Source organism: Hypoxylon trugodes (genome assembly GCF_022578975.1).
Source record: "Hypoxylon trugodes strain CBS 135444 unplaced genomic scaffold F4822scaffold_11, whole genome shotgun sequence".
In the NCBI taxonomy this organism is placed as follows: domain Eukaryota; kingdom Fungi; phylum Ascomycota; class Sordariomycetes; order Xylariales; family Hypoxylaceae; genus Hypoxylon; species Hypoxylon trugodes.
This window is the reverse complement of record NW_026250026.1, coordinates 1110032-1134592: the sequence shown is the minus strand read 5'-3', so window position 1 is coordinate 1134592 and position 24561 is coordinate 1110032. Positions and strand designations below refer to the sequence as shown.

Below are 24561 nucleotides of genomic sequence, written 5' to 3'. Positions count from 1 at the left end.
GATGATTATCAACACAGCATAATGGATCGTACCAGCGGGGGAAATTCCTCCAACACATCCGCGAGATACAAGGTAAATCAATTCGAGATACTGTTCGCTAAATGATAAATATGCTAATTTTTATGCAACAGGGCAAGTCTGTTGTAGATAATAGTCTAAGTATATTGTCGCGAAACATGCCGATTGGCAACCCCGAGAAGGCCCTCCGCTCCATTCCGCCCTACCTTTCGCGAGTAGTCGAACAAGCGTACGAGAAGACAGAACTACTCTCTACAGCCGAAGACCAAGAAGAATTCTTGGGCAATTGCCTGAAGAATATTATCGATTTAGAAGAGGAAGCAAAACAATCTAGGTCTTCAATTGAAGCCTCTCTTCGACGACATTCGACCAATGTAACGCGCCCCGACCGACCGACCAACCGACTTGAGGCTACGGCCAAACACCCAAATTTGCACCTGAATCCACGTCTAGGCACTTCCGAAATCAACCTGTTCGTCAACATTGGCTACCAGCACTTGGAACGACGAATTTGGTACTTTTTGACTCAGAATACCTTCGGCTGGGCGGATAGCGAGATTCTTCCTGAGATAAGCATCGGACGGCGAAACTACCGAGGAGAGTGGTATGCGATCGGCCGCCAAGACACGTACGGAGGGGCTACGGAAGACGTCTATGTTATCATGGCCACCGACAACAACGTCCGCATTGTGCGTTGCGCCTATAACCGACTTATGAACCACAAGAACAAGCTTATTCGTGCTTTGAATAAAGGAGACTCGCCGATTCTAGACTATAGGCGTGGCCAGAAGGCTTAGGAAAGCTTTGGGCTTCTATCGGATTGGTCTACATTAGATGGCGAGTTACTAGACGTTGGTCTTGTGCGTGAGGGAAGTAACAAATTGATCCCGGGCAAGGGAAGGCTCATCCTTCGTGCTCACAATCCCGACAGCCCTGGTAGCGGATTAGAATATCGGACTGCAGTATTTGATGCAAAAGTCGGAAGATTCGAGATCGGATCCCACGACATTGTCTGTTGGCTAACTGAGGGAACACTCAAGTTGTTTCATCGTATGATGAGGGAGGCTAGCGACGAAATCGAGAGGGAGGCTATCTTCGGAGGCGTACGTTGCAGGAATCAATAAACCAAGGAGGGAACGAATAACTGAATTGTTCGAGTTCAGAAGTAGGGTGGTGTATCTAACCTGGACACTTCACGCCTGCGCACGATTCGTAATAGATAAAGCCCGACTGCAAGAGATACTTCCATGATCCCTTCCAAAATAAGTGCTGTTACAGGAATAAGAAATAGAGGGGTTACATTGCCCCACCTTTGTACGATTCCTCATCCCGCCCATAACAAAGTTGCCTCCCCACCTTTCCGTCCTTCCCGTCCTTTCCTTCTTCCTTTATCACAGCCGGGCTTCATAACCTTAGTTCGACCACGAGACTATCGAGGAATCATGCTGTCCAATCCAGAAAGTGCTAGCTAGTAGCACCCTTTAAACGTGGTCAAAGGATGACGTAAACTACCAGGCCTTCGAACCTACTAGGATATGTCGCAGCAGAGCCCTAACCATATCTTTCAGCCTTGTTGCGACACTGGTAATAATTGAGGTCGAGAACTACGTTGTCGCAAAGAGGGTTTTGAGCAAGTATACAACAATGTCCTCTTTGTCGCTTTCTTGTTCTCACGCCCCCGGCTCAGGTTCCTTTCTACGCAGGGGTCGCAATAACCCTATGACGTAACATCCTCTCAGGCCGCCGGACTATCGGTAACTCCTCGATTTTACTCCGCAAACTTAAATCTTGTACGACGTCGGAGGCCCGGTAGTGGTGCCGCGATCGTACTTCCTTTTTGGGCCATTATCTTTAGCAAGAACCAATAGGAGTCGACTGCCAAGATATATCATCGCCGGGTAAAAATGGGGAAGATCGGATCCGGGTAACTCTGTTTTGATATACTTATTACGTGGGCCCGCACCTCATACCATAACGGGGACAGCGCAGGATACAGAAACTAACACCATGTTATATTGTGAACCCATCTCTAAAGGTTGGTGCCGTCGGTATGGGCTACTATTGTGGGATATAATTGAGCGTACGAGTGGACCTTGTATAGAATGCGTAGCGTATTGGTCTTTTTTTGCAGATGTAAGGAGGGAGGAAGCGTACTTGTTTTCCAGTCGCGCAACAAGCCGTTGTAATTGACGATAGACCGGATATATCTAGTATATGGAGGAAGATGAATGAGTATGATCGAACCACCAAGTCAGATAAAATGTTGAGATAAAAACAGGATAGATTGCATTAATTGGTGGGCAGTACGTACGATCGGAGCCTTGTCAGTTGAAGTGATGTAAAAAAAGAGGTGATGGAATTCAATCATGAAGCCAGTAGCGGTGACCTCATAAGATTATTAAAGGCCGTAGAAATAATCGGTAGAGAAAACTTACACGGAAGGTATATTTATTGTTGGGATAAAATGAGAGGAAAAATATACTGTCAGGCATCCACGTATGTCAATAAGAGGTTTAAAAAAAAAAGACAAAAAAGACAGTGAATAGGCGATACAATTACCGCGTGGGGCAATCGAACCCTAGACCCTGCGAAAAACCCGAAAGTTGGTATCAATTCAAACCTAGAGATGAACCAATGAGCCAACCGCGACATTTTTACTCCCAAAGCCATCGGTGACCTACCCGCCGTGTGGGTGGGTCGACTTTGGTTACTGGAATCTACATCTATTTTCTATTATATGTCTACTGCCCAATTTTGGGACATTGTACCCTTGTACATTTACCCTTTCCGCGATGCATCCGCCCGCTCACATATTTTGCAATGATTGATTAATTAATTACTTGCGCGCATCATACCTCCAGCTTACATGTAATTATTTTTTATCATGCGAATGACTAGCCATAAACAGTTCAGGATAATCCCATCCCAACACCCTCACTACCTGCTTTAGAACACAACTTCCTTCAACCCTTCCCATATTTCTTCAAAAGATATTAGGCCGCCTGGAATTTTATTTGACTTTCATGATACGTCACAATTCCTATTTCCCGAGGTTACTACTGCCCATAGACCTGAGAAAAAACCACAGCCTTGAAGCAGAAGTACAACAATCCTATTCCTTTATTCTAATAAACGCAAGCATCGTGTTAGTTCAAGTCCCCTACTATCAATACTCCGTGTAAAATCCTTTGAAGGGTATCAAGGAATCTAGTGGATATTCACACTTAAAATTTGAATTTTTGCAACGAAGAGAAAAGAAAAAGTAATAGTTTTTGTTGTTTCGAGAGGAACATACGATCATTCAAGGTCGTCGTATATACACAGGGAGTATCCCCCATCAACAATAGCTTCGGTTCCCGTCAATAGAGGTTCCTTATGAGAAGTGGAGTCTCCCGACATCTCTGATGGTATAAAGCCTCACAGAGCTAGACTACCTAGGTAGATACTAAGGTATCGACAGAATCCATCAGATAGTGCATAGTGCATAGCTAATGTGTTATTGTAAGTTAATTTGCCCTTGATGATCTACCGAAATGTAAGTAAGCACGCACTGGGCCAGTACTAGCTCTGGCCGTGGAAAAAACCTCGTAAAATGATCGTCAAGGTATCATATATAGGCACATTTTAGTAATGAGTATCCTACTCTATCCTCTAGATTCTACAATAGTGAAATAAAAGCTACCGTCAGGCATCCGCGCGAGTCTACGACGGAGGAGGGAAAAAAAAAAACAAAAAAGACAGTGAATAGGTGATACGATTACCTCTGGATGTAATCGAACCCCCTAGACCCCGCGAAAAACCTTTTGGTCAGGACCACAGTGCACCAGCCACAGGGTTTTTACTCCCAAGACCATCATAACCTAACCAGAGCGCATTGCAATGGCCAAGTAGATCTCGATTACTGGAATTCAATTTTACTTTGCATTATAAACCTTCCAATTAATTTTTACGGTTGGTTGGAATATTTCGTACCAAAACACAGGCAAATTTTCCAATTAAACATAAGTCCTAGCATGCAAATACTCTTCTGAAACGCCTACATGGATAACCGAGTCTCCAATCTGCAGAGCTCGCATTTGACACACGCCCTTTAATTCCCAAATAATTTCATGATGGCTATCTAATGAAGAATGTTATAGAATCCATCAAATCCTCGCAATACAACTCGTCCACCATCTCACCAGCCATGATGCCCCCTACATACGACCCACCCACAAGATAATGAGTCTCCCTTTCACCATTTGCTGTTTCAACCACATCCGACGCCCGACGTAACACGAATGGAACCGGGGATCCAAATAAAATGGCAACAATATCTCCCTTGCAAGCATCCGGAACGCAGGTACCTACAAACCCATTTTTCGTAGTGAAGAAAGACTTCTTACCAACATTTGACTTCAGGCTCTCCATATACTCGTCCGATTCCCCGTTACTGCCTGTTTCCGACTTCCTACCTTCCCTATTATTCCTCAGGAGGCTTTCATACATCCCCTCATACGACGATGGTGCCTCATCATAACCCGACATAAAACGCTTGTTTGATACCAATATTTTCCATAGAGGCTCGCTATTCTTATACCGCTCTATGTAAGGCTTCACTGCTTCCTCCATCTCACATGGTCGTTTCCTAGAAGCTTTAGCAAGAGCTTCGATACGAACGAGTTGATCAAGATGGGAGTCTAGAGACACGCCAAGAGACACGCCGAGAGACACGCCGAGAGACACCACTTCCTCAATAATATCCACGAAAAGCCCTTCTACCTGTAGTGTTCTCCGGTCATCCAGTCGCCTTCCGTTGTTACAATTTGCCCCTGGTCCTGATGCGCTAGTGCCTGCTGGTGGGTGGAACGAAAATCCGCTTGGCTGTGTTGCTTTCCCGGCGACTTGCCTTGAGAAGTCAGGAACCCATGATGGGAGCGGAGGTTGTAAAGTCGCCGAGGGTAAGCTAGTGATATAAGGGGCGGGAGCTGAAATCCCCGGTAAGAATACTCCCGACAGGAAATAAGGACCATCTCCTTGAGTGAACATGTAAGCCATGGCATCTGCGTAAACTGCCGCCGTTGGCTTGTGGTAATCGACAACGATAGAGTTCTCAGACTCCTGCAAATCTGATTCAGCAGCCTTTAAGAGCCCAATCAATGCGTAAATTCTGTCTCTCGGGTCTGTAGCTTCGGATGTCCTCGAGACGAATAATAGTTTCCACAAGCTTTCGCCCCCCTGGGTCCTCATAGCCTTATAAAGATCGTCAAGGACGTCAATCTTCAATTTCGCTGTCACTTCGATGTCTTCTTCGGGCAGACCATTAATATTCCCTGTTAAGTTACTGTCGCTTTCCCGCGGTTTGCGTCGCGTCACACCTACGTCCGTAAAAACTTTCCTAGAAACAAACTCCTGAGCTCCCATAAGAGTTGACCAAGTTACCGATTTATGTCCACATGCGACTAAGGGATCATTTTTAGCCATCGCCAGCTCCTGTATAATCCAAACACGTGAGAACCAAGGGCGCCTATCAGCCAATCCGGAGAAGAATCCGCTGCAGAGATGCGTCTCATCTAGAAATTCCTCATCCTTTTGATTACCTCGGTGTTGATTGTGGTTGGCAAGAATCGGAAATGTATCAAAAGCGCGGTCACTCTCATCATCCGCTTCTCCAAGCCATATTATCACACGTTCAGCTGATGCATAAATATCCCGCATCATAGAAACCTGTTGCCCTCGCTCATCTAGGTCTGATTGATTGATACACACAGCATCCACCCATAGCGTAAGCGGACCGTCCGCCTCATTCGGGGGTCGCAAATGCCGCAAAGCTGCAAACAAGTTTGCCGTTACGGGAAAGTCGCACCCATCGATGTTTATAGTATTTCCCGGAATTTTTGCAGTAGCAGCATCGCCCCATACGTATGAAAGGGCATTGTAGGCAGGACTTGAGTCGAGACTTTGGACATTTATGCTAATTCTAAGCGGCTCGTCAAAGCTACCAGGTAAAAGATTGAGGACTCGTATTTCGCGAATATTTGGGTTGAGGGGGCGGTATTCAAACATCTTTGGGGGGTATTATCTTGGTATCATCGTAGGAACGTCTATGAAGATTGGGTCATGATAGTTATTAGCATGTACTTGTTCAGTGGAAGATAATCTACGTAAACACGTAACTCTTAACAGCTCAACGAAAAGGAGCGTAGCTCATAGGGATAGGTGTGTTCTTATATATGGTGATACTTAATTGCCTAATTAGATATCCCTTCTAAGTAGTATCAGAAGTCGTCCTTTTTCAGCTGCGGGGTGACTGCATCGTTAGGAATTGTCTAGAGTCCTTGGCGCTGAAATAGACCTTAGCCCTTGCGCCTTATAGGCTACATACTGTCTGGATACTGTTTGAAATTTTGAAACTAAAATGTGGAAATTGCAGTATTGACATGGCTGTGATGTGATAACCAGATGCCCCTATAAAGAAGACCTATAAGTTACCCAGGTATGTACCCGGGGTAGTACCCCGCGCTATATCTACAGTGGACTTAGCGCTATTTCTCCATACTTTTTAGGGCTTTCACCTTCCCCTGGACCTTCTAATAACAAATTGACCAATGGGATTAAAGGATCCATGGATACGAGATGACTAATGCGCTGGAGCTCAAGAAACTCACCTGAAAGACTAGTACTAAGCCCCCTGTAATTATAGCGCATTCCCGCTTAGCAACTGGGATATCCCTCACTAAAGACCCCTCATGTGCACGTGACACCCCTTAGAGAGACAATGGTGGGGTTTCGCGCTTGTTAACCCCGTCAATTCTTTAATCCAAAATTTTAACCCTCAATAGAGGGACTCTCTGGCTAACTCAATCGGGATTTTACCGGTAATACAGGACTTCACTCTCTTTATCAATTTGCCCATATACGCCATTAAACGCGGCTACTACCTCCTCGGGGAGCGGACCCCGCTCAATCGCATCGATGTTCGAGTTCAATTGTTCCGAGCTAGAAGCACCGACAATGATGGAGTCCCCATACTTCCTGTCAAGGATGCTGTGATACGATATCCATCGCAATGCGGCCTCGTGTCCGTTAATTCCGTGCTGGGCCGCTACATCCACTGCCTTCTCTACCGCCTCCATGATGCTCGGCTTCAAGAAATACCCCGAATACAAATTTCCGATACCATGCTAAACGCGCGATAGTTAGATTAGATCAAACACCTCCCAGATTGATAAGATTAGGTTATACGCACCACTTTATCGAACCGTCCACCGGGCTTGATATTCTTATGAGCGCCAGAGAAAAAACCACCCGCAGCCGGACTGTACGCATAGAAAGCAATACCATTCTTGCGTAATACCGGGAAAAGCTCCTCTTCACCACCTCTCACGATAGCATTATATTGCCCCTGATATGCACTGAGTTTAACGTACCCATGCTCCTCGCAAATATCGACAAACTTCTGGATTTCCTCAGCAGTATAACTCGAGACGCCCCATCCCTTAATCTTTCCTTCTCTATACGCTTGGTCCATACCCGCGCAAATCTCTTCAAAACTGGCTACCCGATCCGGCATATGTAAATATTCGATGTTGATCTGCTTTGTCCTCAATTCCTCAAGCGAACTATCGACGTCCCCAATGATGCCGGATTTAGTATGGTGCTCCGGCCAGACTTTGGAGTCAATGATGAACCTATCCCCCGCGCCAGCTGCCCCGAGTCTAGGCTCGGAAGTTCCGGGGGCGTGTGGGGGATAGGCTCGCGCGGTATCAAGTTGATTGTAGCCCCGCGCGGTGAATGTATCCAAAAAATTGTTTACTTCATCAGGTGTATCGAAACGTGCCATGGGGTCCTTTGATGTATCCCCGACCTATGTGCCTTAGTTAGACAATTGAAATCTCAATCCCGACCACTAAACTAACTTACACTTGATACACCTAAAACTAGGTTCAGAGGCGATTTTCCGGTCGGCGCCATCGTAAATTTTGAGAATGCCGAAATAGCTACAGGAATGTTAACGAACAGCGGTGTTCACTAGGAGAGCCGTCGGTCGTCTTAATAAAGCCCATGCACTCCACCCCTTACGTAACCGAGATCCCGATCCCCGCGTCTCGGATCGCGATTATTTCATTAAGAATTAGCTCTATTTACAATCAAGATTATTTAAGAGGAATAGACAGGCTAATTTGGCCGAAGATATTTATAAGCGACCGTGATAGGCGGCCTCATTGGTTGCCTCCCCGAGCAAAGGATTCACGCGGAATATAAAAGAGACAGTCTGACACTGTGTTTTATTACTGTGTAGACTATCAAAGGCCTACAACAAGCCGGACTCTCGGCAATATAATCGTTTGGGGGCTTACATATCAGGACTTGACCGTATTCACAACCAGTGAATTGTCTTCGCTTAATTTAGATCATCTCTCTGGACATATTTCGAAATTTTACTTTTTAGCCACCGCAACAACAGCTATCATCTTCATCACAACCTCACCCCGGTCATCCGTAGTAATACCATCACCACTCTTCAACTGCTCCACAACATCATCAATAGCTTCATCCCACTTATCCTCATCACTCTGTGACCATCCAGTGGGTAAATGACCCAAATAACTCCAAGCTAATTGCGCCCAGCGCTTCATATCAGATACCTTCAGATAAAACGCCTTCTCAGAACAACTAATATCCCTAAATCCACCAACACGAAGAGCAGCCCTCAAGTCCTCCTCCGTGAAGTCTTCCAAGGGTAATAAGGATGGCATAGGCCCTTCCTTACCCCGAGTCCGCCAATGCGCGTGCTGCAAAGCCCGGACATGGGGCATGGAAGTCCAAACCGTAGCAATAGCCACGCCGCCAGGCTTAAGCGTGCGGTAGACTTGCTTCGCCGCCTCATCGTGGTCGCCGAGACAGTGGAACGCGAAACTCGTAATAGATTTCGTAAACATGTTGTCCGGGAAAGTGAGCTTCTGCGCGGACATTACCGCCGTGCTTTCGGGCCACTGATTCTTTTCCGATAAGGCCTGGACTCCGGCAACGAATTGCGGGTTAATATCCGTAGCGTGGATGTGGATCTTCGGAGGATTTTTGGCCATTATCGCCTCGGTGACGGCTCCGGAACCACATGCATTGTCGTGGATTATGTCCCCGTCGTTGAAAGGAGGAATCAGAGTTAGGAAGTACTCGATGGCTTTTTCGCTCACATCGCCCTGGAGTTCGGACAGATGTTCCGCCTGATAACTGGTTATTTGCTTTGGTCTAAATGCCATATTGTGATCAATTGACGTGAGTAGTAAATATTCTCTCCCCTCTATATGTTCCTGCTCTTGTGGTTGCGGCTACGTCGGCGTAAACCCGTTTTCTTAGGGCGGGGATAAGGCGGTATAATGTAGGGTGGTCGTTGGAAGGATTATACGGGTTGTGATAGAGTCGTAAATCATTATAAATGGCCCAATGTTGGTAATTAGAAGTGATCATGCATCCACACTAACCCAATACCTCATGGTACGTATATGCCATAAATCCGTGCCGCTAACCTCATGTGTTTTAATCTACGGCACATTTCTGGTCTTAACCAAGAATGACATAGATAGTCAACAAACTCGGCGTGCACGCTGTAAAATGAGAACATCCCTTTTTTGAATCAACGGAGTGTATATATTAGATGATGAATAAATGCTTACTAAGCACCGAGTAAGCAGCGTTGACGCTCAGGGCTATCACGTGAAAACTGTGAAACTGAGACCAGTTATTGGACTTTAGGACCTAAGAACCTTCATTTTTGGTCCGTATGGGCGAATCACTTGCTAGGGTTAGTTTAGATTCACGATTACAGTTGGAATCCAGTAATAAATAACAGTTGAGATGTTCCTTGACAATTCAGGTTACCTAATGTTAGTCAGCACACTTTCCACGGACTCGAGATTCGTTATGACGATTGCACTCTCAATTTCGCAGAATAACGGGACATTTGCGACCGGGAGTATTGTTGTGTGTGATAAAACCTGACAGAGTACATATGTTACCTACCTAGTCGAGGTTATGCTATGTTAGTGCCAGTACTCATATTCCTCGCAGTTACCTATGAGAGTGTTATTAACACATTAATTTCAGTAGAAAACGATAGTTTTATGTGGTATAACTGCAGGGAGTCAATAGCTAAAGCTCGCTAGAATATTGCCGCTAAAGTCCCGCATTCTAGGTGTTTTAGGACATGAAGGTGCTGCAAGCGTGCGCTATAAAGCTGAAAATCGATCGATGTTTTAGTGGGTCCAGCACCATCGTCCGCTGTCCATGACGTAGAAATTTGCGCAGTAATTCTGAATGAAAGGTTTAAAAACATGATTTGGGAAGGAACGAATTTCACAAGAAAACCATGAATATTAGAAAGAGATTAAATAACTCAATTATATCTCCTTGTCTCCTTAAGTATGCTCGCAAGCTACAGAATTAGGTAAGGTAGCAATTCGGGATTATGTAATAGTGTAACACCGAACTTATAGCTCAGGGGTAAACAATTCCTTCAAAAATAATACCCCCCACGGAGTGAAATTAGAGTCATTCGGACTTCGGACTCGTATAACGGTTTATTTTCCATAAGTGGTGAAGAACGGCGTCAGACACTAGGGATCTACGATTTTCCCATCTGTCGGATGCTCGGGGTGAAAAGTAAAATTTCGGCGCCGTTCGGTCCCGTACGAAACCGAGAATCCTAGTTCCGGGCAGCGAATTAAAAATAGGGGAGTAATGCAAAAGAGGGTTGCGGTGCTAACATGTAACAATCTATACGTGAGTCATGCTCCAATTAATCAGGGAATTAAACGAGGCTACCTAATTTTTTGTCACGTTCATCGTGATTCATTTTTCAGCTTTGGAAATGTCAGATTTGGTAGTCCCCGTATTTGTTATTTGTTGGTCAAGTCCTATCACTGCTACATGAGACCGCGCGTCTAAACGAGACCGAAATGTGGTTCGGCGGGTCGGTGGTGACCATCCGCAAATTCGGAAGATGGTTCACTTTTGAATATAAATATATGGCGGGTGCCGTGCTTGGCAACCCGTCCGTTTCTTCAAACCACATCGCAAACCATCGCCTTTATTTACTACACAGCCAAATAATCATATTCATTTTACTCATACCCATATTACCATGGCCGAACCTTACGACGCTATCGTTGCAGGTGCAGGTCCTATCGGGCTCTTCATAGCCTGCGAATTGGCACGAGCCAAAGCCTCCGTACTTGTCCTAGAGCGCGATACTGACCCTCATTCACCATGGAAAGGAGAACGCTTAGGTCTTCGTGGTTTGAACACGGCATCCACCGAAGCTTTTTACCGACGTGGATTACTCGATAAGGTGGTCGGCAGCGATGTCAAACCATCCGACATCCTCAAAATGCCAGCCGGTTTCAAGTTCGGCGGCCACTTCGCCGGTTTACTCCTAGACCGCGAGAAGTTCGACATCAGCCGTTGGAAATATCGAATCCCGGGACACGGATTAGATCCTTGCACCACATACATGGCCAAGGTCGAAGCCGCTTTAACGGGGCATGCCGAAAGTCTTGGTGCAACCATACTAAGAGGAAAAGGTGTTACAGGTGTTTCGCAAGATGATAACGGCATTACGGTGGAAGCAGGAGGCGAGACTTACCGTACCAAGTGGCTAGTAGGATGCGATGGTGGACGCAGCACCGTCCGAAAAGCCGCGGGCTTCGCATTTGAGGGTTCAGAGCCTGAATGCACCGGTTATGGTATCAAACTCGAATTCGACGACCCAGATAAACTACACGACTGGTTCACAGTTACCAAGACAGGCATGTATGTCCGAGCAGGCAGCAAGGACAGAATTCATTTACTAGATTTCGACGGCGGAGCTTTCCATCGCAGTGGGGAGATCACAATAGAGCACATCCAAAAGGTTCTGGCCCGTGTGACAGAAACTGATGCCAAGGTCGTGAAGCTTGAAACCGCCACCACATTTACCGATCGATGCAAGCAGGCCACGACATATCGAAAGGGTCGTATCCTCCTAGCCGGCGACGCAGCACACATTCACTCGCCTCTTGGAGCACAAGGCCTGAACCTAGGATTAGGAGACGCCATCAATCTCGGCTGGAAACTAGCCGCAACAATCCAAGCCTCGAAAACCAACCCGGGACCAGTAGACTTCACTCTCCTCGACACATACGAGAAAGAACGACACCCAATTGGAAACGGAGTACTCGAGTGGTCACGAGCCCAAGTCGCAACCCTAAAACCCGGTCTAACCGCCCTCGCCCTCCGTAAACTCATAACCTCCGTAATCGACACAAAGGACGGCACCAATCTTTTCGTGGACCGTGTCTGGGGTCTATCGCAACGCTACGAGATCGGCGACATGAAGCATGATCTCCTCGGATACAGCGCCCCCGACTTTGAATTTAACGACGGAGCAAGATTAGGTTCCAAACTGGAAGGAGGACAAGGTCTACTAGTCGACTTCAGCAACAACGCGACTCTTAAAGAACTAGTCGACAAGTACAAGTCCGTTGATTACGTCGGCGTAAGGGCCAAGGATGAGCTCGGTCTTCGCGCCTTGCTAGTTCGCCCCGATGGTGTCGTCGCTTGGGTGACCGATGGAGAACCGGATGTGGAGGCGGCCAAGACCGCTCTGCAGACTTGGTTTGGAATTACCTCGTAATATGGACAGGCCGTATTACGACACTGATGAATCTGTATTTACTTATACCCATTGTAAAGTTGGCGATAGATCAGTCCCGCATTTCGAAGGGGATTTTTAGATAAGCTCTACTCTGTAATATATAGGACAAAACCCAAATTTGAACAAAACACATTACAAATGGACACTATCGCGACTTCAAGTATTGTTACAAACTTTCCTCGTGCGACATCATACTGTAATCCATATCGAAGTTATCACGATAAAACCAAATATAATGCATCGACGTTGATTAGCCCTAGCCTATTTGTGATTCCATCCTATTATACATGACTGATGTCAAATAGCCGTAGGTCCACATAGGAGATATGCCGGACGTAGCGGACTAGGCATATAGACTATTGTCGAACTCAGAGGACTGCAAATAACCCTTCCCTCCCTCCCTCGGTGCAAGTCCAGAATCGAAATGAACAAAAACATAATCAAAGCAATTAACATGGAAAGAAAGCCGTGAAGCATGACTAAAAGCACAAGGGTATCAACCTAAGTCCCTAGAACGCCTTTTCACCATACCAAACTTTGCCTTAACCAGTACCGTCGGCTACCAACATTAATGCTGATATTACTGGTCCCTAGTATCAATATCGTCAAACCCTAGCACGAAAAGGGCAAGCCACGGCTTTTAGGTCAGGACTTTGTCGGTTGACATGTTAGCGTAGCTCATTTAGCGCCCGGGTCTCCTGCCTCAATCGCGCGGCTAGCTGCACGTCCATCTTGCCATTTACGGTATTTTTTCCACTTCCCAAAAGATAGCTCGTCCGCCTTATTACCCTATGCCCAACGGGTGCTTCCTCCGGGGTAACTACTACCATTCTGCTGTTGAGGTCGACTCCGTTCACCAGGACTCTCTCTGTTGACCCGAGGAATGGTAGGGTCATCGTCGGACAGATCATACTCGCTTAACGTATCGGCAGGCAAGACCGCGCGGGCATTGGGATCGCGCTCCCGTAGCTTAGGCGGAGTCCATCCCACAGATTTGGGCGTCTCTTCGGTGGATTCAGGTGCCCTCTCTACACTATCAGCCCGGCCTTGGAGAGCAGGGGCAGGAGCAGGATCCGCAGCCGTAGCCGTAGCCTGCTGGCTAACTGAATGGTTGGTTAGGCTCGAGCGTCCCTCTCGGCGTGCTAGATGGCGATTGATATTCTCCTCGAACTTCGCTCGTGCGTTCTTGCGCTCTTTCTCTTTGTTCTCGGTAGCGCTTCCTTCCGGGCTAAACTTGAGACGTGCCAATTTATCGGTCATGCACAACTCCTCATTTGCTTTCTCCCTCATTCGTCTTATTCGCTCGGGGTCAGGCCCTCTCAAATGGGGCGGGATCCAATTCGCGGGCCTAGCGGGCTTCTCAGGGTCGTCTTTGCGCTGAGAAGAGGGGATGGAAGCCTTCTCTTGCTCCTGGTGGAGAGGGAGAGTACTTCTGTTAGTAGATGGAGGTAGGCCATTTCGCATTCCTGCTGGAAGTATTACCTGGAATCCCACAGTACTCTCCATCTCAGTGACTCCCTTGACGCTAGAACGGGGCTCGGGTGCGACCACGGACGAGTTCTGAGTACCGAATATAGGGGCGTTACGGTTACCATTGGTAGGGGCGGTAGGGGCCGAAGAAATAGCAACTGTAGCCCCATTCGCGGGGGCCACAGTTGCTGGAAGGGCAACAGCATGAGACGGCGCGGCGCGCGGCGTGGAAGGGAACAAATTCCCAACATGAAAAGAAGCAAACGGGGAGCTTCTATTAGCAACACCATCAAGAACAGCTTGATTACCAGACATTCGGCCACGACTGTCAGCAACGGCAGAGTTGCCCGACTTGTGGGTATCGGTTTCGGTTGCCTGGTCTTGAAGTAGAGAAATTAGATTCTTGACAACACGGCGATGAAGCGTGGTCGTCGCTGGGTTCGACTCAATTGACTCAAGTACCTTGGTAAATTAGCCCTGTGCTACTACCTAAGAAGTAAACGAACGGAAGAAAAGGAGATACTCACAATCCCAAGTACTTGCGACGCCAAAGCATTTCCATTGACATTGTCAACATTCTCTTCGAAGTAGCCACGAAGAAGGGTGATGTCGTTGTCTTCAGCTTCGTACGCAGCCAAAAGGCTATCAACAAGCTGAAGTGCAAGGTGCGACATTTTGTCTGAAGACCTATGTCCTGATGGAGGTTAGCGAATTTCGATTGGAATGTCGGTAGTGTTTATTTAGGCAAGATGGATCCGTTCATTTGGTTAGGGGATTCACCCCCGAAACACCAATAATAAATCGGCGTCCTAAATACAAAAGAAAAGGCACCTTCAATGCCATCAAACACGACCGATAAAATAAACTGACGCAGCGCAAACGGTAGGCTAAGTGAGAACATAAAAGAATAAAGACGGGTGTACCGAAATTAATTTTCTCGGGGAGCTCTCGCCAATCGTGTCGGCGACAAGAAATTTTAGGAGATAATATTACATACCAATAGGCGTTGGAAGACAATGAGCTGCGTCAAGCACAGAGTATGCGCAAGTGAATTGCCAATAGAAGCTTGATGAGGATAGGTGAAGTGAAAGACAGTGGTAGCTGAAGACGAAGGAACGACGGCCAAATGATTGATGAAAGAGAATAGAGATCTCTAGTTTGGTGTGAATGTTTAGGATTTGAAAACACCCGTAAGAAATAATAGAGGGAAGAAATAAATAGGAAGCCCCGCCGACTGATTGTAAATAGAAAGAGCAGTAGCTTCCCAGGAAGGACCTAAGTATCTGGGTAGGTATCCACGGTGATTTGCCCACTTCATATGTCCACTTCATATGTCCACTCACTGTCCGTGAAAGAACTAAACCGCAATGCAAACAAAAGGAAAGTGCGAAGCTACGCCACCTGCCGCAACCTCCTACGGCGCTCATTGGTTAGAACCCCCTCCCCCCCCCCCCTAAAACAGTGTTTATACGTATATACCTAGGTACATCAAGTAGAAAGCCATCATTTATGGGTTGAAGCTACTACCTAAAAATCCTCTAAGAGCATCTTCTACCTTCTTAATACACTGTTAGCAGTCACCTGCTCCCAACCCCGCGCTGTAGGTGCTTAAAATCCATGGGCACTATGTAAACAACCCCGCGTAGATGATTCAGGAGGTCACTCACCCCTGCAGCATAGCCAGTCATCCATAGTTTTTTTTTTTTTTTTCACCCTTTCACTTCTGTGGATTTCGTGTATGCAAGTAAACAAACTGGGTGGTCGAAGCCAAAGCTGGGTCTCAATACCCCTTTTTATTTATGAGCTTTACACAGCCTATAAAATTACTTCAACATCCAGGCTTGAACCTGGTGAAAGCATTTCCTTTTTCCCGTAGCGATGACACACTGCATTCCGATCAGTAATTTCTACCATTGCTATGACGCAGATAGTCCAACTAATTTTATAATACTTCCTCAGATAAATCACTATACTCGGGCTGCCTTGTTAATGACGTCCACCAGTACAGATCTCTCCTGATCCAATAAAAATGGACTATGACAACAATCTAGTTCCACGACCTCGGCTCCTGCCGCCTTGGCCCGCTCGTACTGGCTCTCCGGTTTGACGATACCATCCTTTTTGCATACCACATAAGTTTTCGGGGCCTTAACCTCTGCCGGCGTATTCAAGCCGGCGGGACCATACGTATTCTCGCTCTGCCACACAAGCGCTTTCAAGGCGTCTTGTATACGCTGCTCATCGATGCCTCCATAGAATAATACCCGCGCAAGTTCATCCGGCACTGGTCGTTTTTTAAACTTGAATAAAGGTCAGCTACTTGGTTTCTTGGAGTTCTGCAGGGTTGGTCACTTGCATCTGTCCATCCCGGTGGAAAAGGTACTACTTGATCGGGCCTTCCATGCTTCGCCTCGGTGAGGGCTGCGACAAACACGACACTAGCAATGCCGCCTTGGAGCCCCCGAGCTGCCCGATCCTCCAGCGTCAAGCCGACTGAAGCTTGCGATGCGATGATGCCGCCGAAGCTATGGGCTACCACGACCACCTTGCGGCCCTGGTCCAAGTATGGGGTCAAGAAATCTCGGACTTGGGAGGTGGCCTCGACGTGTGTTTTATCATCTATAGTGTCATCGTATCCCGTTGTGACTAGGTACGGAGCCAATATGGGATACCCTAAACTCCGTAGCTCGTCGAGAAGAGCGCGGTAGTGAATGGGTAGATGCCAAGCCCCATGGATGAAGAGGACGGTGGGTTTTTCTTGTGCCGACATAGTGCTAAGAAGTGAACGTATAAGTTGATGAAGAGCGATAGTGATCTAGGATACCATCTCCCGCGAGAGAATGTAGCGAGGACGGACATATTAATAGGAAATCAGGATGTTCGTACATCAAAACAATATATACCATTATGTAAGCGCTAGAGTGGTTCGATATTACCCCCTGTCGGAATGAGCTATACCAATGCGTACTAGGTAGCATCGTAGATCCATCTATCTACGCCTCCCCTCCTGCATTAGTATAATGGTACTATGTGGACGCGCATCTCCTCCTAAGCCCAACGCCCTATTCGTCATTTTAGATTCCTTGATCCTAATAAGACTTCCGATTCCACATAACTGTTGGGGCACGTAAAATATACTAGCACCTGGAGAGTAAATCAACCTGATAGAACTCCATACGGCACAAGAGTAAATCTTTACCAACTTGAGGAGGTCAAGCTATAATGGCAACGTACTCCTTTCCAAGATAAAAAACCCACACCGCTAAACCCATCTTGCAGTTCCTAAACAGCATGGTACTTTTGTAAACTCTTGGTTTGAGAATATACGAACCGAACACAATGATTGGATGCAAACAAAGTTGCGCGATTTGCTTCATCGCAGAAAAATCAAGTTAACCCTCGATTGGTTGAGTCGTATACGTAGGACTATGATTTCGCTGTCTCTTATAATTATGTAATCAACTTGAATCCGTACGAGTCCGGAGGTCCGGGGCGCCACCACTCGGCCGGGAACCAAATGTGCCATCCGATTGGACGAGGAGCCTATCTCACGGCCAAAAATAGTAATAACTCACTCAGCACGGAGTCCCTTATGAAAATAAGTAGTAGCTTATGAAATAGTATGTTTAAGTCCTAAAGCCGATTAACATACCTAGGTGCCCAGTAGTCTAACAAGCCGACCTACTACGTAAGAAATAAAATCAATATCCATCTAGCTAAACAGGCTCCCATAGAGCGGACAGTAACCGTATCCAGAAGCAATGTTACGTTTAGCTAAGCCACCTCTCGGTACAGAGCTGTATTGGATACTTACGTAAGCCAGAGGATAGTTGTATACCCTATTTTCGTATGATATTGGCATTATAACAGCTACTATCCGTAGGAATATCTTCCGAGATACGTGTGAGCTATTTCTATGAAGCTCTTCAGGGAGAATAGCGTACCGAATCAAACCAAGGGCTGGCACATAGGTACTGTTTGATTGGGCCTCCTCTTCAAAATACCTAGGACTCAAGCCTGATGACGATTGGCTCAAGTCCATTTGTCATAAGCCACTCTTAAACGCCGCGCCACCAAGCCACTTATTCATAGAGCGGCCCGCTCCACGGCCCGCCCCGGGATCCGGTCCTTCGTCCTTCACCTTTATCACGCCAAAATGCGGCAGCCCGCCTCTAATTACCGGCCAGATCTCGCGATAGTCGGCCCATATAATAGGAGTAGAATTGTAGGGCATACAACACAGCAACCATCAAGCGATTCAGATGACAACATCTGCGCGCGCTGCTCGTCCATTAACTGGGATTATTTGGCCACAGGGGTGGCCTGGGATTTAAAAATCTAGCAAAAGAGTAGATGCACTGAACACTGCCGTATAGTTGAAATAAGCGAGCCTCACGAACTTCTTCGATCGTCTACATGCCGTATCTGCAGGATAATATCGACGATCAAGCCCCCTTCTCTCGATGTCTACAAGACTTTTCTGTCGTTATTCCCGATATGGGAACTCTTTTATTTACATGTCGAACATAATTGGTCACGCGAAGATTTCAACCCAGAAGTAGCAGCAATGTCCACAATAAACGTGCTAGGAATTTTTAGCGACGATGAGAATTTTAAATTCAGTCGGTACACACTCCATGAGAACGGTACATTAGGCATAACATATCGAGGAGAGCATCGTAATGTTGGCATACGACGCATTAAGCATGATTCCATCGACTTCGAATTAATGAAAAAGTACCACCATAATTGCAACGTTAAAACTACAGCAATTCGCAATCTTCGAGTGATTGACTGCAAAGGGCCATTATCTCAAGGTAGCATTCAGGCCCCTCAGAATTGTCGATACGCAGCACTTTCGTATGTTTGGGGTTCCAACGGGCCAGTTTCTTCTTCCGGCGCAGCGTCCGGTCCAATTCCTCCTTCCAAGGTTGTCGAAGACGCTATTTCCGCCACATTGTCGATGGGTATTCGATATCTCTGGGTTGATCGTCATGTGAGTTATTCACACAAAACTTTTGCGGTAGTTTTACTCACACCCATAGTGCATCAATCATCAATCAAGAAGACGAAACCCATAAAAAGGACCAGGTCTCTCAAATGGGAAACATCTACAGTAATTCAGAAGTAACATTTATTGTCGCCGCCGGTGAAGATGCTGAATATGGAATCCCAGGGATAGGTACTACCCCTCGCCGTCGCCAACTCCAAGAAATCATAGGAAACACCGAATTACTACAATGCTTTCCCAATAGTAGTTACGCGATAGCTTCATCGAAATGGGCCACTCGTGGCTGGACCTTTCAAGAAGGTGTCTTGTCCCGGCGAAAAATTATATTCACGGACGATGGTGCTTCATACATATGCCAATTCTTTCATAACAGCGAAATCATGCCAAAACCCTTACATTGGCAGCAATGGCCTACCGAGAAGATGAAGGGGCTCATGCCTCGGCTAGATCGAATCGAGAAATTCGCTCAGGATATGCTCCAGAATTACAGTCGGCGTAACCTTACACACAATTCAGATGCATTCGACGCATGCTTAGGTATACTTCAGGAGATGGCAAATGCAAACATAGGTCAAATCTGGGGCGTTCCGATCGTATATCGTTATAACAGGTATTATGCAATATGGCTTGAGTGGGAACACGAACAACCAGTACAACGGCGGCCCAGCTTCCCGAGTTGGTCATATCTCGGTTGGGTTGGCCCCATAAAGTGGTGTGCGATCCCTGGATTCCGGACGGAGAAAATGGCGATAGGTGACACAAAAACAGCATTCTACAATATTCATAGTCTATTCGATAATAGGCTCAAATTCCTTGAGACAAGGTATAGTTGTCTCCATCTCACTGGCAAAGTCTTTGAACCGGTTATGATGGATACGGCATGGATTGAACAGGACAGATCCTACCGATTCAAGGCTTATCAGACGGTAGAGAATGCATATGGAGAGAGAGTATTCACGAGACACCTGGCCGATGGATTTTATGCTCATTTGAAAATCTGCAATAATATACGAATGCTCATTCGAGCCCAACTCGACGTCGTCGGATTCGTATTGAACGAGTCGGAAACAAGTGGAACGGAAGTTCTCTTACTTCGAGCCCGTGATAACATCTACGAACGAGTTGGGTTTTTTTCGGTATCATATTGGGGTTTTCCCACCGAGTGTAAAAGGAGATTTCATTCTTATTAATGAAGAAGGAAAAGTCTTTCGGGAAGTTTCACTACCACTACCTGAATTACAGGGCGTTGAAAGAACTGTCATCATTGGATAAATATTTCATTACCTACCTACCTAGGTACCTAAGTACGAGCTCAGAATACAAACCCATCACTCGCAAGTGTTGCAATTCAACATATAAGTATATCTGGCAACTCTAGCCGGCATTAATCTATCCTAGATGTTTAAAGAATAGTCAAATAGTATCATAGCAATTCAAATGTCATATTACGGATTATACATCATCAGCGTTGCCCATCGATCTGTGAGCCATCTCGCCAGGTTGTCCCGAGGTCCAAAGTTTTGAGAGTCAAAGCTCAAGCCCACGGACCTAGCCATCCACCGCAAATAGGTACTCGTAAACCCGATAACCTGAACAAGGTGCCCTATAGACCATAAAGTTTGTTGAGGTTTGGTTTCCTACACTGTGGGTTTGAAGGTATAAGCTTAGACGTTGCGCAGTATAAGATGTAGCCACGGCAGAATATCGTCACTTTAATATCAACGCAGCAAATGTCTTGTTGACTTCTAAGTGGAAATCACCTACTACAGTCATGTTTACAGTCAAAATGAATAAACCTCCTCGGATGAGTTGGTTTATATCAACTCTAGCTCCCCTAAATTCCATTAACCCAACAAACCAATACGTACGATTATACAGCTCTTCGGTATGGCGACGACCAAAGCGCCGTCACACAGCACCTCCACCTCCCGTCGCCTCACCCTGCACACCAGGACTACTGGCAATAAGTCCGGAAGCCCTAGAAGAAGTAAAGGCCTCCATGAGCAACGAAACCTGGCACAAGAGCATGTATAGCTGGTTTCTCGACAAGAAGATCCAAGGAATGGAGCTGGACGAGCACCTACAATTACTACGGCAGGAGCACACTTGGTTGATTCGCAGATATGAGCAGATCGTGCGAAGGGAGGCGATAGATGTAGGATGCGAGACTGCGCTTCGGACGCTGAAACAGTTGGTCAATTGGAGGATCGAAGTGGTGTGGGCTCGTACTACGGAGATTGAGGCGTATAGGGATGGATTGAAGTCTGCGGCGAAGGAAGTGATCCCCGCAGTGGGAAAATCTAGCTCGTAATGAGGAAGGGGAGTGGAGGGGATCACGATTCAGGGGTTAGCGACAAGATATTGAGGATATCAACACGAGCAGTACTTGGATATCAAGAAAGTGAATTTATCATCTCGATCATTCCCCAAAGCCTAGAACTCCAATAGCGCCGCGCAATGCAAAAGGTATCGCCATGAATCTAGAAAGCAATCCGTCTCTTGCGGCCCGTATATTTAGAGGTCGCTTTAACAACCTTTCCTTTTCGTTCCATTTGCTCCTTCTTCTTAACGATCCATGCTTTACTTCCCTTCTTGATCTCGCCCTTGCCGCTTCGGTTGCCACGCCTCGCGTCCATCACGTCGACACCATCCATGCCTTTTATTACCCCTGTAATGTCGCCTCCATTTCCATCAAGGTTACCACCACCGACTGTTAATACCAAGTATACCTTGACGTTCTTCGTCTCGGGATCGTCTTCGAGAAGACCAGCACCGAAGCCAGCTTTCACCGCCGCGCCCGTGATCATCTTCTTTTGCTCGTCGTTCTTCGGGTAGAATTGACAAACCGCGCGTCCTCCCCTCTTCAAGCTCGCGTATAAACCGTTGAAAAACCTCGACAGGCGGCCCGCGGGCGATACATCACTACTCTCCGCATTACACAGCCATTGTATCGCGCTGATACTAATAGCCGCATCAAACGTACCCGCCCGAAACGGTACCCCTTGTCCGATATCCGCTAGTAATAAATCGCCTTCTACATCTCTCTGTAGCGCAACATCTAGCATGGAAGCAGATACGTCCATTCCTACCCATACGTGGGGCCCGCCTTCTTCCGTTGGTATCGAGGAGAGGATTTCGCCTGATAGACCGCTTCCGCAGCCGACATCTAGGATAAAGGAGGGCGACGAGAGGTCGAGAAGTTCGAGGGCGCGGTGTGTCATAGAAGCTTGGATATTTTGTATACGAGAGGATGTGGTGTATTTGCGCGCTTCGGAGTCATTATAGTGGACGTCGGCGGACCTGAATTTCTTGTGTTAGATGTGACGATATTCTCATATTCTCATTTTTGGTGGGGGGCGGTGGAGGGGTTGTGGTTTTGCTTACAGTGTGTCCTCTGGCCGCGACATTTTGCTGTTTTTGCGTTGACTTTGCCGTAGATCTTAAGGTATCATGTAAATAGGTTCATCGGAGAAAAATCAAGAAATTTGATTGACTTGTGCTTGTTCAATTGCTGTAGGTATAGGTATTTTGTCAATTCCTTGTGATGCGACCGGCTTGAACTTTTCTGTGGGGCGGATGGTGATCCTTATCGCTATCTTATCGGGTTTGCGAAATGGCGGGTAATTTTCGGCGATATATAGTATTATGTCATCTAGCTGAAGGGTAATCGAATCGCCGTTCCGCCATAAAAGCGGGTCTTTCGGAAGGCCACGCTTTCAGTCGCGCTGGTCGATTCTCGAAGCCAAGCCAAACCAATTAATTATTTCTATGAATAGCAAAGATCTTTTCGCAAAGTCATGATGGTCACGTTTGTCTTCATATAGTGCAGCAGCTATCATAATTCTCTCTTTAAACATACAATGATATCTTCATAACCTGCAAACATGTGGATTCTACCTCTTGTTGGGTATCTTGGCTCCATCGTGGGCTTCTGCTTCTTGACGCTAGCCATAGGTAGGCGCCTCTGATATCATCACCTAAGAGCTAATCATTTGTTAACATACAGCTTCTTTATAGCTTCCGGACTATACTATCTATCGGAGCTCGTCGAGGAGCATACAGTTATCGCGAAACGACTTCTAACCAGACTTATCTATTTCGTCATAGGCCTACAGCTCATACTCTGCCTTATTGATGGGTTCCCCTTTGTGTTAACCCTAATGGGTATTGTATCGCACGTCGTATACTTGGGTAACATGCGACGCTTCCCTTTCGTCAAGCTGTCAGATCCGTTGTTCATTACCTCATGCGGTATGTCATTGGTTCCTCCGGTTCGCCCGAGGCTACAGACAAGGTTGAACTGACGCCATGGCAGTGCTGGTCCTTGTCAACCATTACTTTTGGTTTCAATATTTCTCCGAGGCGCAGCAACGGTCCTACTCACGCATGTCCTCCATGTACGACCAGCCAGACATTCCAAGCTTCACGGAAATTGCCTCCTACTTCGGGCTATGCGTCTGGCTTATCCCCTTCGCATTATTCGTCAGTCTATCCGCTAGCGATAATGTGTTGCCTACGATCGGGACCGAACAACCCTCGCATGACGGTAGCGATGGAAAGAACAAGCGACAGGGCATGGTGAAAGTGATAGTCGATAATGTACTCTCGGGTATCGGAGAAGTTACCCGGTTGGCAGGCTGGAAAAAGCCGGAGGACCGCTTCTAAGCCCATTACAGTATCCAATTCAAATAGGTAATAATATGTATATATGTATAATATTCTTCACTCAATTGAGTGAGGAATTGTTATTTTGGTCTGGTAAGTCTCCTAGGACTGTTTTATACGCCAGCGAATACTAACAATATCAGTGTGAGCTCTAGGCATGTATGCATCTATAACCGCCAATACTATGCTCCAGAGCATATCGCATATAGGTCGAAATAATCTACGACGCCGCGGAAACCCTTCTGCTAGTTGGTTTTGGGCCATTCGAATTAGCTGGTAAGTCAACAATTTCTATACACAGAATGTGGAAGTTCCTTTTCATGATGACACCACCAATTCTTTATGCTAGATTGTATTTGAGTCTATTGACTTTGATGTAAAACATTGGGTTTAACTGATTATCTTCTTATTTCCATTCGTTCAGCATAGCCAGACCATGACTATTCGATCAATTACTGATTTCATCCAGATAGACATGAATAATTATATCAGAGCATGCCCGGTACGAAGGTCTCGCCATAGGCCATGCATTGATTGCAGCCTACATACAGCGCCAGCGCTGAGACATCGTAAATATGGGGTTGTTCAGAATTTTGATTTCAATCAGCGACCAACATCCATGAATCCTTACCAGGCGGTCCTCCTTACCAACATACGTAGGTACCTGAGGTACACGGAAGATTTACAAAAAGTCCTGGACTATTTCGAAGTACACTAAGCGGAC

General features: G+C 46.5%; 11 protein-coding genes across 11 annotated transcripts; 5 read left to right on the top strand and 6 right to left on the bottom strand.

Annotated features, from left to right (window-relative positions):
* Positions 1-21: 21 nt before the first annotated feature.
* On the top strand, positions 22-815 carry F4822DRAFT_434651 (uncharacterized protein; the record flags this gene model as incomplete). Its single annotated transcript, XM_051462044.1, has 2 exons — positions 22-72; positions 132-815. The coding sequence occupies 2 exons, from the start codon at positions 22-24 to the stop codon at positions 813-815; spliced, it is 735 nt and encodes a 244-aa protein (XP_051309313.1).
* Positions 816-3996: 3181 nt separating this feature from the next.
* Positions 3997-6403, bottom strand: F4822DRAFT_420927 (HET-domain-containing protein). Its single transcript, XM_051459743.1, has one exon. It carries the CDS (start codon positions 6061-6063, stop codon positions 4135-4137), a length of 1929 nt encoding a protein of 642 aa, XP_051309312.1. The 5' UTR covers positions 6064-6403; the 3' UTR covers positions 3997-4134.
* Positions 6404-6740: 337 nt separating this feature from the next.
* Positions 6741-8194, bottom strand: F4822DRAFT_420925 (Aldo/keto reductase). The gene is made up of 3 exons (XM_051459742.1): positions 7921-8194; positions 7247-7864; positions 6741-7181 (listed from the first exon to the last, which is right to left on the bottom strand). Exons 1-3 carry the CDS (start codon positions 7969-7971, stop codon positions 6870-6872), a joined length of 981 nt encoding a protein of 326 aa, XP_051309311.1. The 5' UTR covers positions 7972-8194; the 3' UTR covers positions 6741-6869.
* Positions 8195-8348: 154 nt separating this feature from the next.
* On the bottom strand, positions 8349-9828 carry F4822DRAFT_420924 (S-adenosyl-L-methionine-dependent methyltransferase). The gene is made up of 2 exons (XM_051459741.1): positions 9675-9828; positions 8349-9624 (listed from the first exon to the last, which is right to left on the bottom strand). The coding sequence occupies exon 2, from the start codon at positions 9258-9260 to the stop codon at positions 8439-8441; it is 822 nt and encodes a 273-aa protein (XP_051309310.1). The 5' UTR covers positions 9261-9624; positions 9675-9828; the 3' UTR covers positions 8349-8438.
* Positions 9829-10958: 1130 nt separating this feature from the next.
* On the top strand, positions 10959-12835 carry F4822DRAFT_420923 (monooxygenase). Its single transcript, XM_051459740.1, has one exon. The coding sequence runs from the start codon at positions 11141-11143 to the stop codon at positions 12668-12670; it is 1530 nt and encodes a 509-aa protein (XP_051309309.1). The 5' UTR covers positions 10959-11140; the 3' UTR covers positions 12671-12835.
* Positions 12836-13480: 645 nt separating this feature from the next.
* On the bottom strand, positions 13481-14835 carry F4822DRAFT_434646 (uncharacterized protein; the record flags this gene model as incomplete). Its single annotated transcript, XM_051462043.1, has 2 exons — positions 13481-14623; positions 14689-14835. 2 exons carry the CDS (start codon positions 14833-14835, stop codon positions 13481-13483), a joined length of 1290 nt encoding a protein of 429 aa, XP_051309308.1.
* Positions 14836-15916: 1081 nt separating this feature from the next.
* Positions 15917-17008, bottom strand: F4822DRAFT_80276 (Alpha/Beta hydrolase protein). The gene is made up of 2 exons (XM_051464006.1): positions 16518-17008; positions 15917-16461 (listed from the first exon to the last, which is right to left on the bottom strand). The coding sequence occupies exons 1-2, from the start codon at positions 16929-16931 to the stop codon at positions 16129-16131; spliced, it is 747 nt and encodes a 248-aa protein (XP_051309307.1). The 5' UTR covers positions 16932-17008; the 3' UTR covers positions 15917-16128.
* A 1720-nt stretch (positions 17009-18728) lies between these two features.
* F4822DRAFT_434644 (uncharacterized protein) lies at positions 18729-20362 on the top strand (the record flags this gene model as incomplete). The annotated part of the gene is made up of 2 exons (XM_051462042.1): positions 18729-19157; positions 19247-20362. The coding sequence occupies 2 exons, from the start codon at positions 18729-18731 to the stop codon at positions 20360-20362; spliced, it is 1545 nt and encodes a 514-aa protein (XP_051309306.1).
* Positions 20363-20958: 596 nt separating this feature from the next.
* Positions 20959-21483, top strand: F4822DRAFT_434643 (uncharacterized protein; the record flags this gene model as incomplete). Its single annotated transcript, XM_051462041.1, has 1 exon — positions 20959-21483. One exon carries the CDS (start codon positions 20959-20961, stop codon positions 21481-21483), a length of 525 nt encoding a protein of 174 aa, XP_051309305.1.
* Positions 21484-21537: 54 nt separating this feature from the next.
* On the bottom strand, positions 21538-22738 carry F4822DRAFT_420919 (S-adenosyl-L-methionine-dependent methyltransferase). The gene is made up of 2 exons (XM_051459739.1): positions 22557-22738; positions 21538-22472 (listed from the first exon to the last, which is right to left on the bottom strand). Exons 1-2 carry the CDS (start codon positions 22577-22579, stop codon positions 21653-21655), a joined length of 843 nt encoding a protein of 280 aa, XP_051309304.1. The 5' UTR covers positions 22580-22738; the 3' UTR covers positions 21538-21652.
* A 152-nt stretch (positions 22739-22890) lies between these two features.
* F4822DRAFT_80094 (DUF396-domain-containing protein) lies at positions 22891-24044 on the top strand. The gene is made up of 4 exons (XM_051464005.1): positions 22891-23126; positions 23190-23423; positions 23488-23930; positions 23981-24044. Exons 1-3 carry the CDS (start codon positions 23057-23059, stop codon positions 23835-23837), a joined length of 654 nt encoding a protein of 217 aa, XP_051309303.1. The 5' UTR covers positions 22891-23056; the 3' UTR covers positions 23838-23930; positions 23981-24044.
* The last annotated feature ends 517 nt before the right edge of the window (positions 24045-24561 follow it).

Excerpts from the sequence above, each read along its gene's own strand:
- F4822DRAFT_420927 (XM_051459743.1), bottom strand. The coding sequence starts at position 6,063 with ATGTTTGAATACCGCCCCCTCAACCCAAATATTCGCGAAATACGAGTC.
- F4822DRAFT_420925 (XM_051459742.1), bottom strand. The coding sequence starts at position 7,971 with ATGGCGCCGACCGGAAAATCGCCTCTGAACCTAGTTTTAGGTGTATCA. Across the intron at positions 7,865-7,920 it reads TAGTTTTAGGTGTATCAAGT|GTCGGGGATACATCAAAGGA; the intron begins GTAAGTTAGTTT and ends TAAGGCACATAG. Across the intron at positions 7,182-7,246 it reads GTGGACGGTTCGATAAAGTG|CATGGTATCGGAAATTTGTA; the intron begins GTGCGTATAACC and ends TCGCGCGTTTAG.
- F4822DRAFT_420924 (XM_051459741.1), bottom strand. The coding sequence starts at position 9,260 with ATGGCATTTAGACCAAAGCAAATAACCAGTTATCAGGCGGAACATCTG.
- F4822DRAFT_420923 (XM_051459740.1), top strand. The coding sequence starts at position 11,141 with ATGGCCGAACCTTACGACGCTATCGTTGCAGGTGCAGGTCCTATCGGG.
- F4822DRAFT_80276 (XM_051464006.1), bottom strand. The coding sequence starts at position 16,931 with ATGTCGGCACAAGAAAAACCCACCGTCCTCTTCATCCATGGGGCTTGG. Across the intron at positions 16,462-16,517 it reads TTCCACCGGGATGGACAGAT|TTTAAAAAACGACCAGTGCC; the intron begins GCAAGTGACCAA and ends CCTTTATTCAAG.
- F4822DRAFT_420919 (XM_051459739.1), bottom strand. The coding sequence starts at position 22,579 with ATGTCGCGGCCAGAGGACACACT. Across the intron at positions 22,473-22,556 it reads TCGCGGCCAGAGGACACACT|GTCCGCCGACGTCCACTATA; the intron begins GTAAGCAAAACC and ends CAAGAAATTCAG.
- F4822DRAFT_80094 (XM_051464005.1), top strand. The coding sequence starts at position 23,057 with ATGTGGATTCTACCTCTTGTTGGGTATCTTGGCTCCATCGTGGGCTTC. Across the intron at positions 23,127-23,189 it reads CTTCTTGACGCTAGCCATAG|CTTCCGGACTATACTATCTA; the intron begins GTAGGCGCCTCT and ends GCTTCTTTATAG. Across the intron at positions 23,424-23,487 it reads GTTGTTCATTACCTCATGCG|TGCTGGTCCTTGTCAACCAT; the intron begins GTATGTCATTGG and ends ACGCCATGGCAG.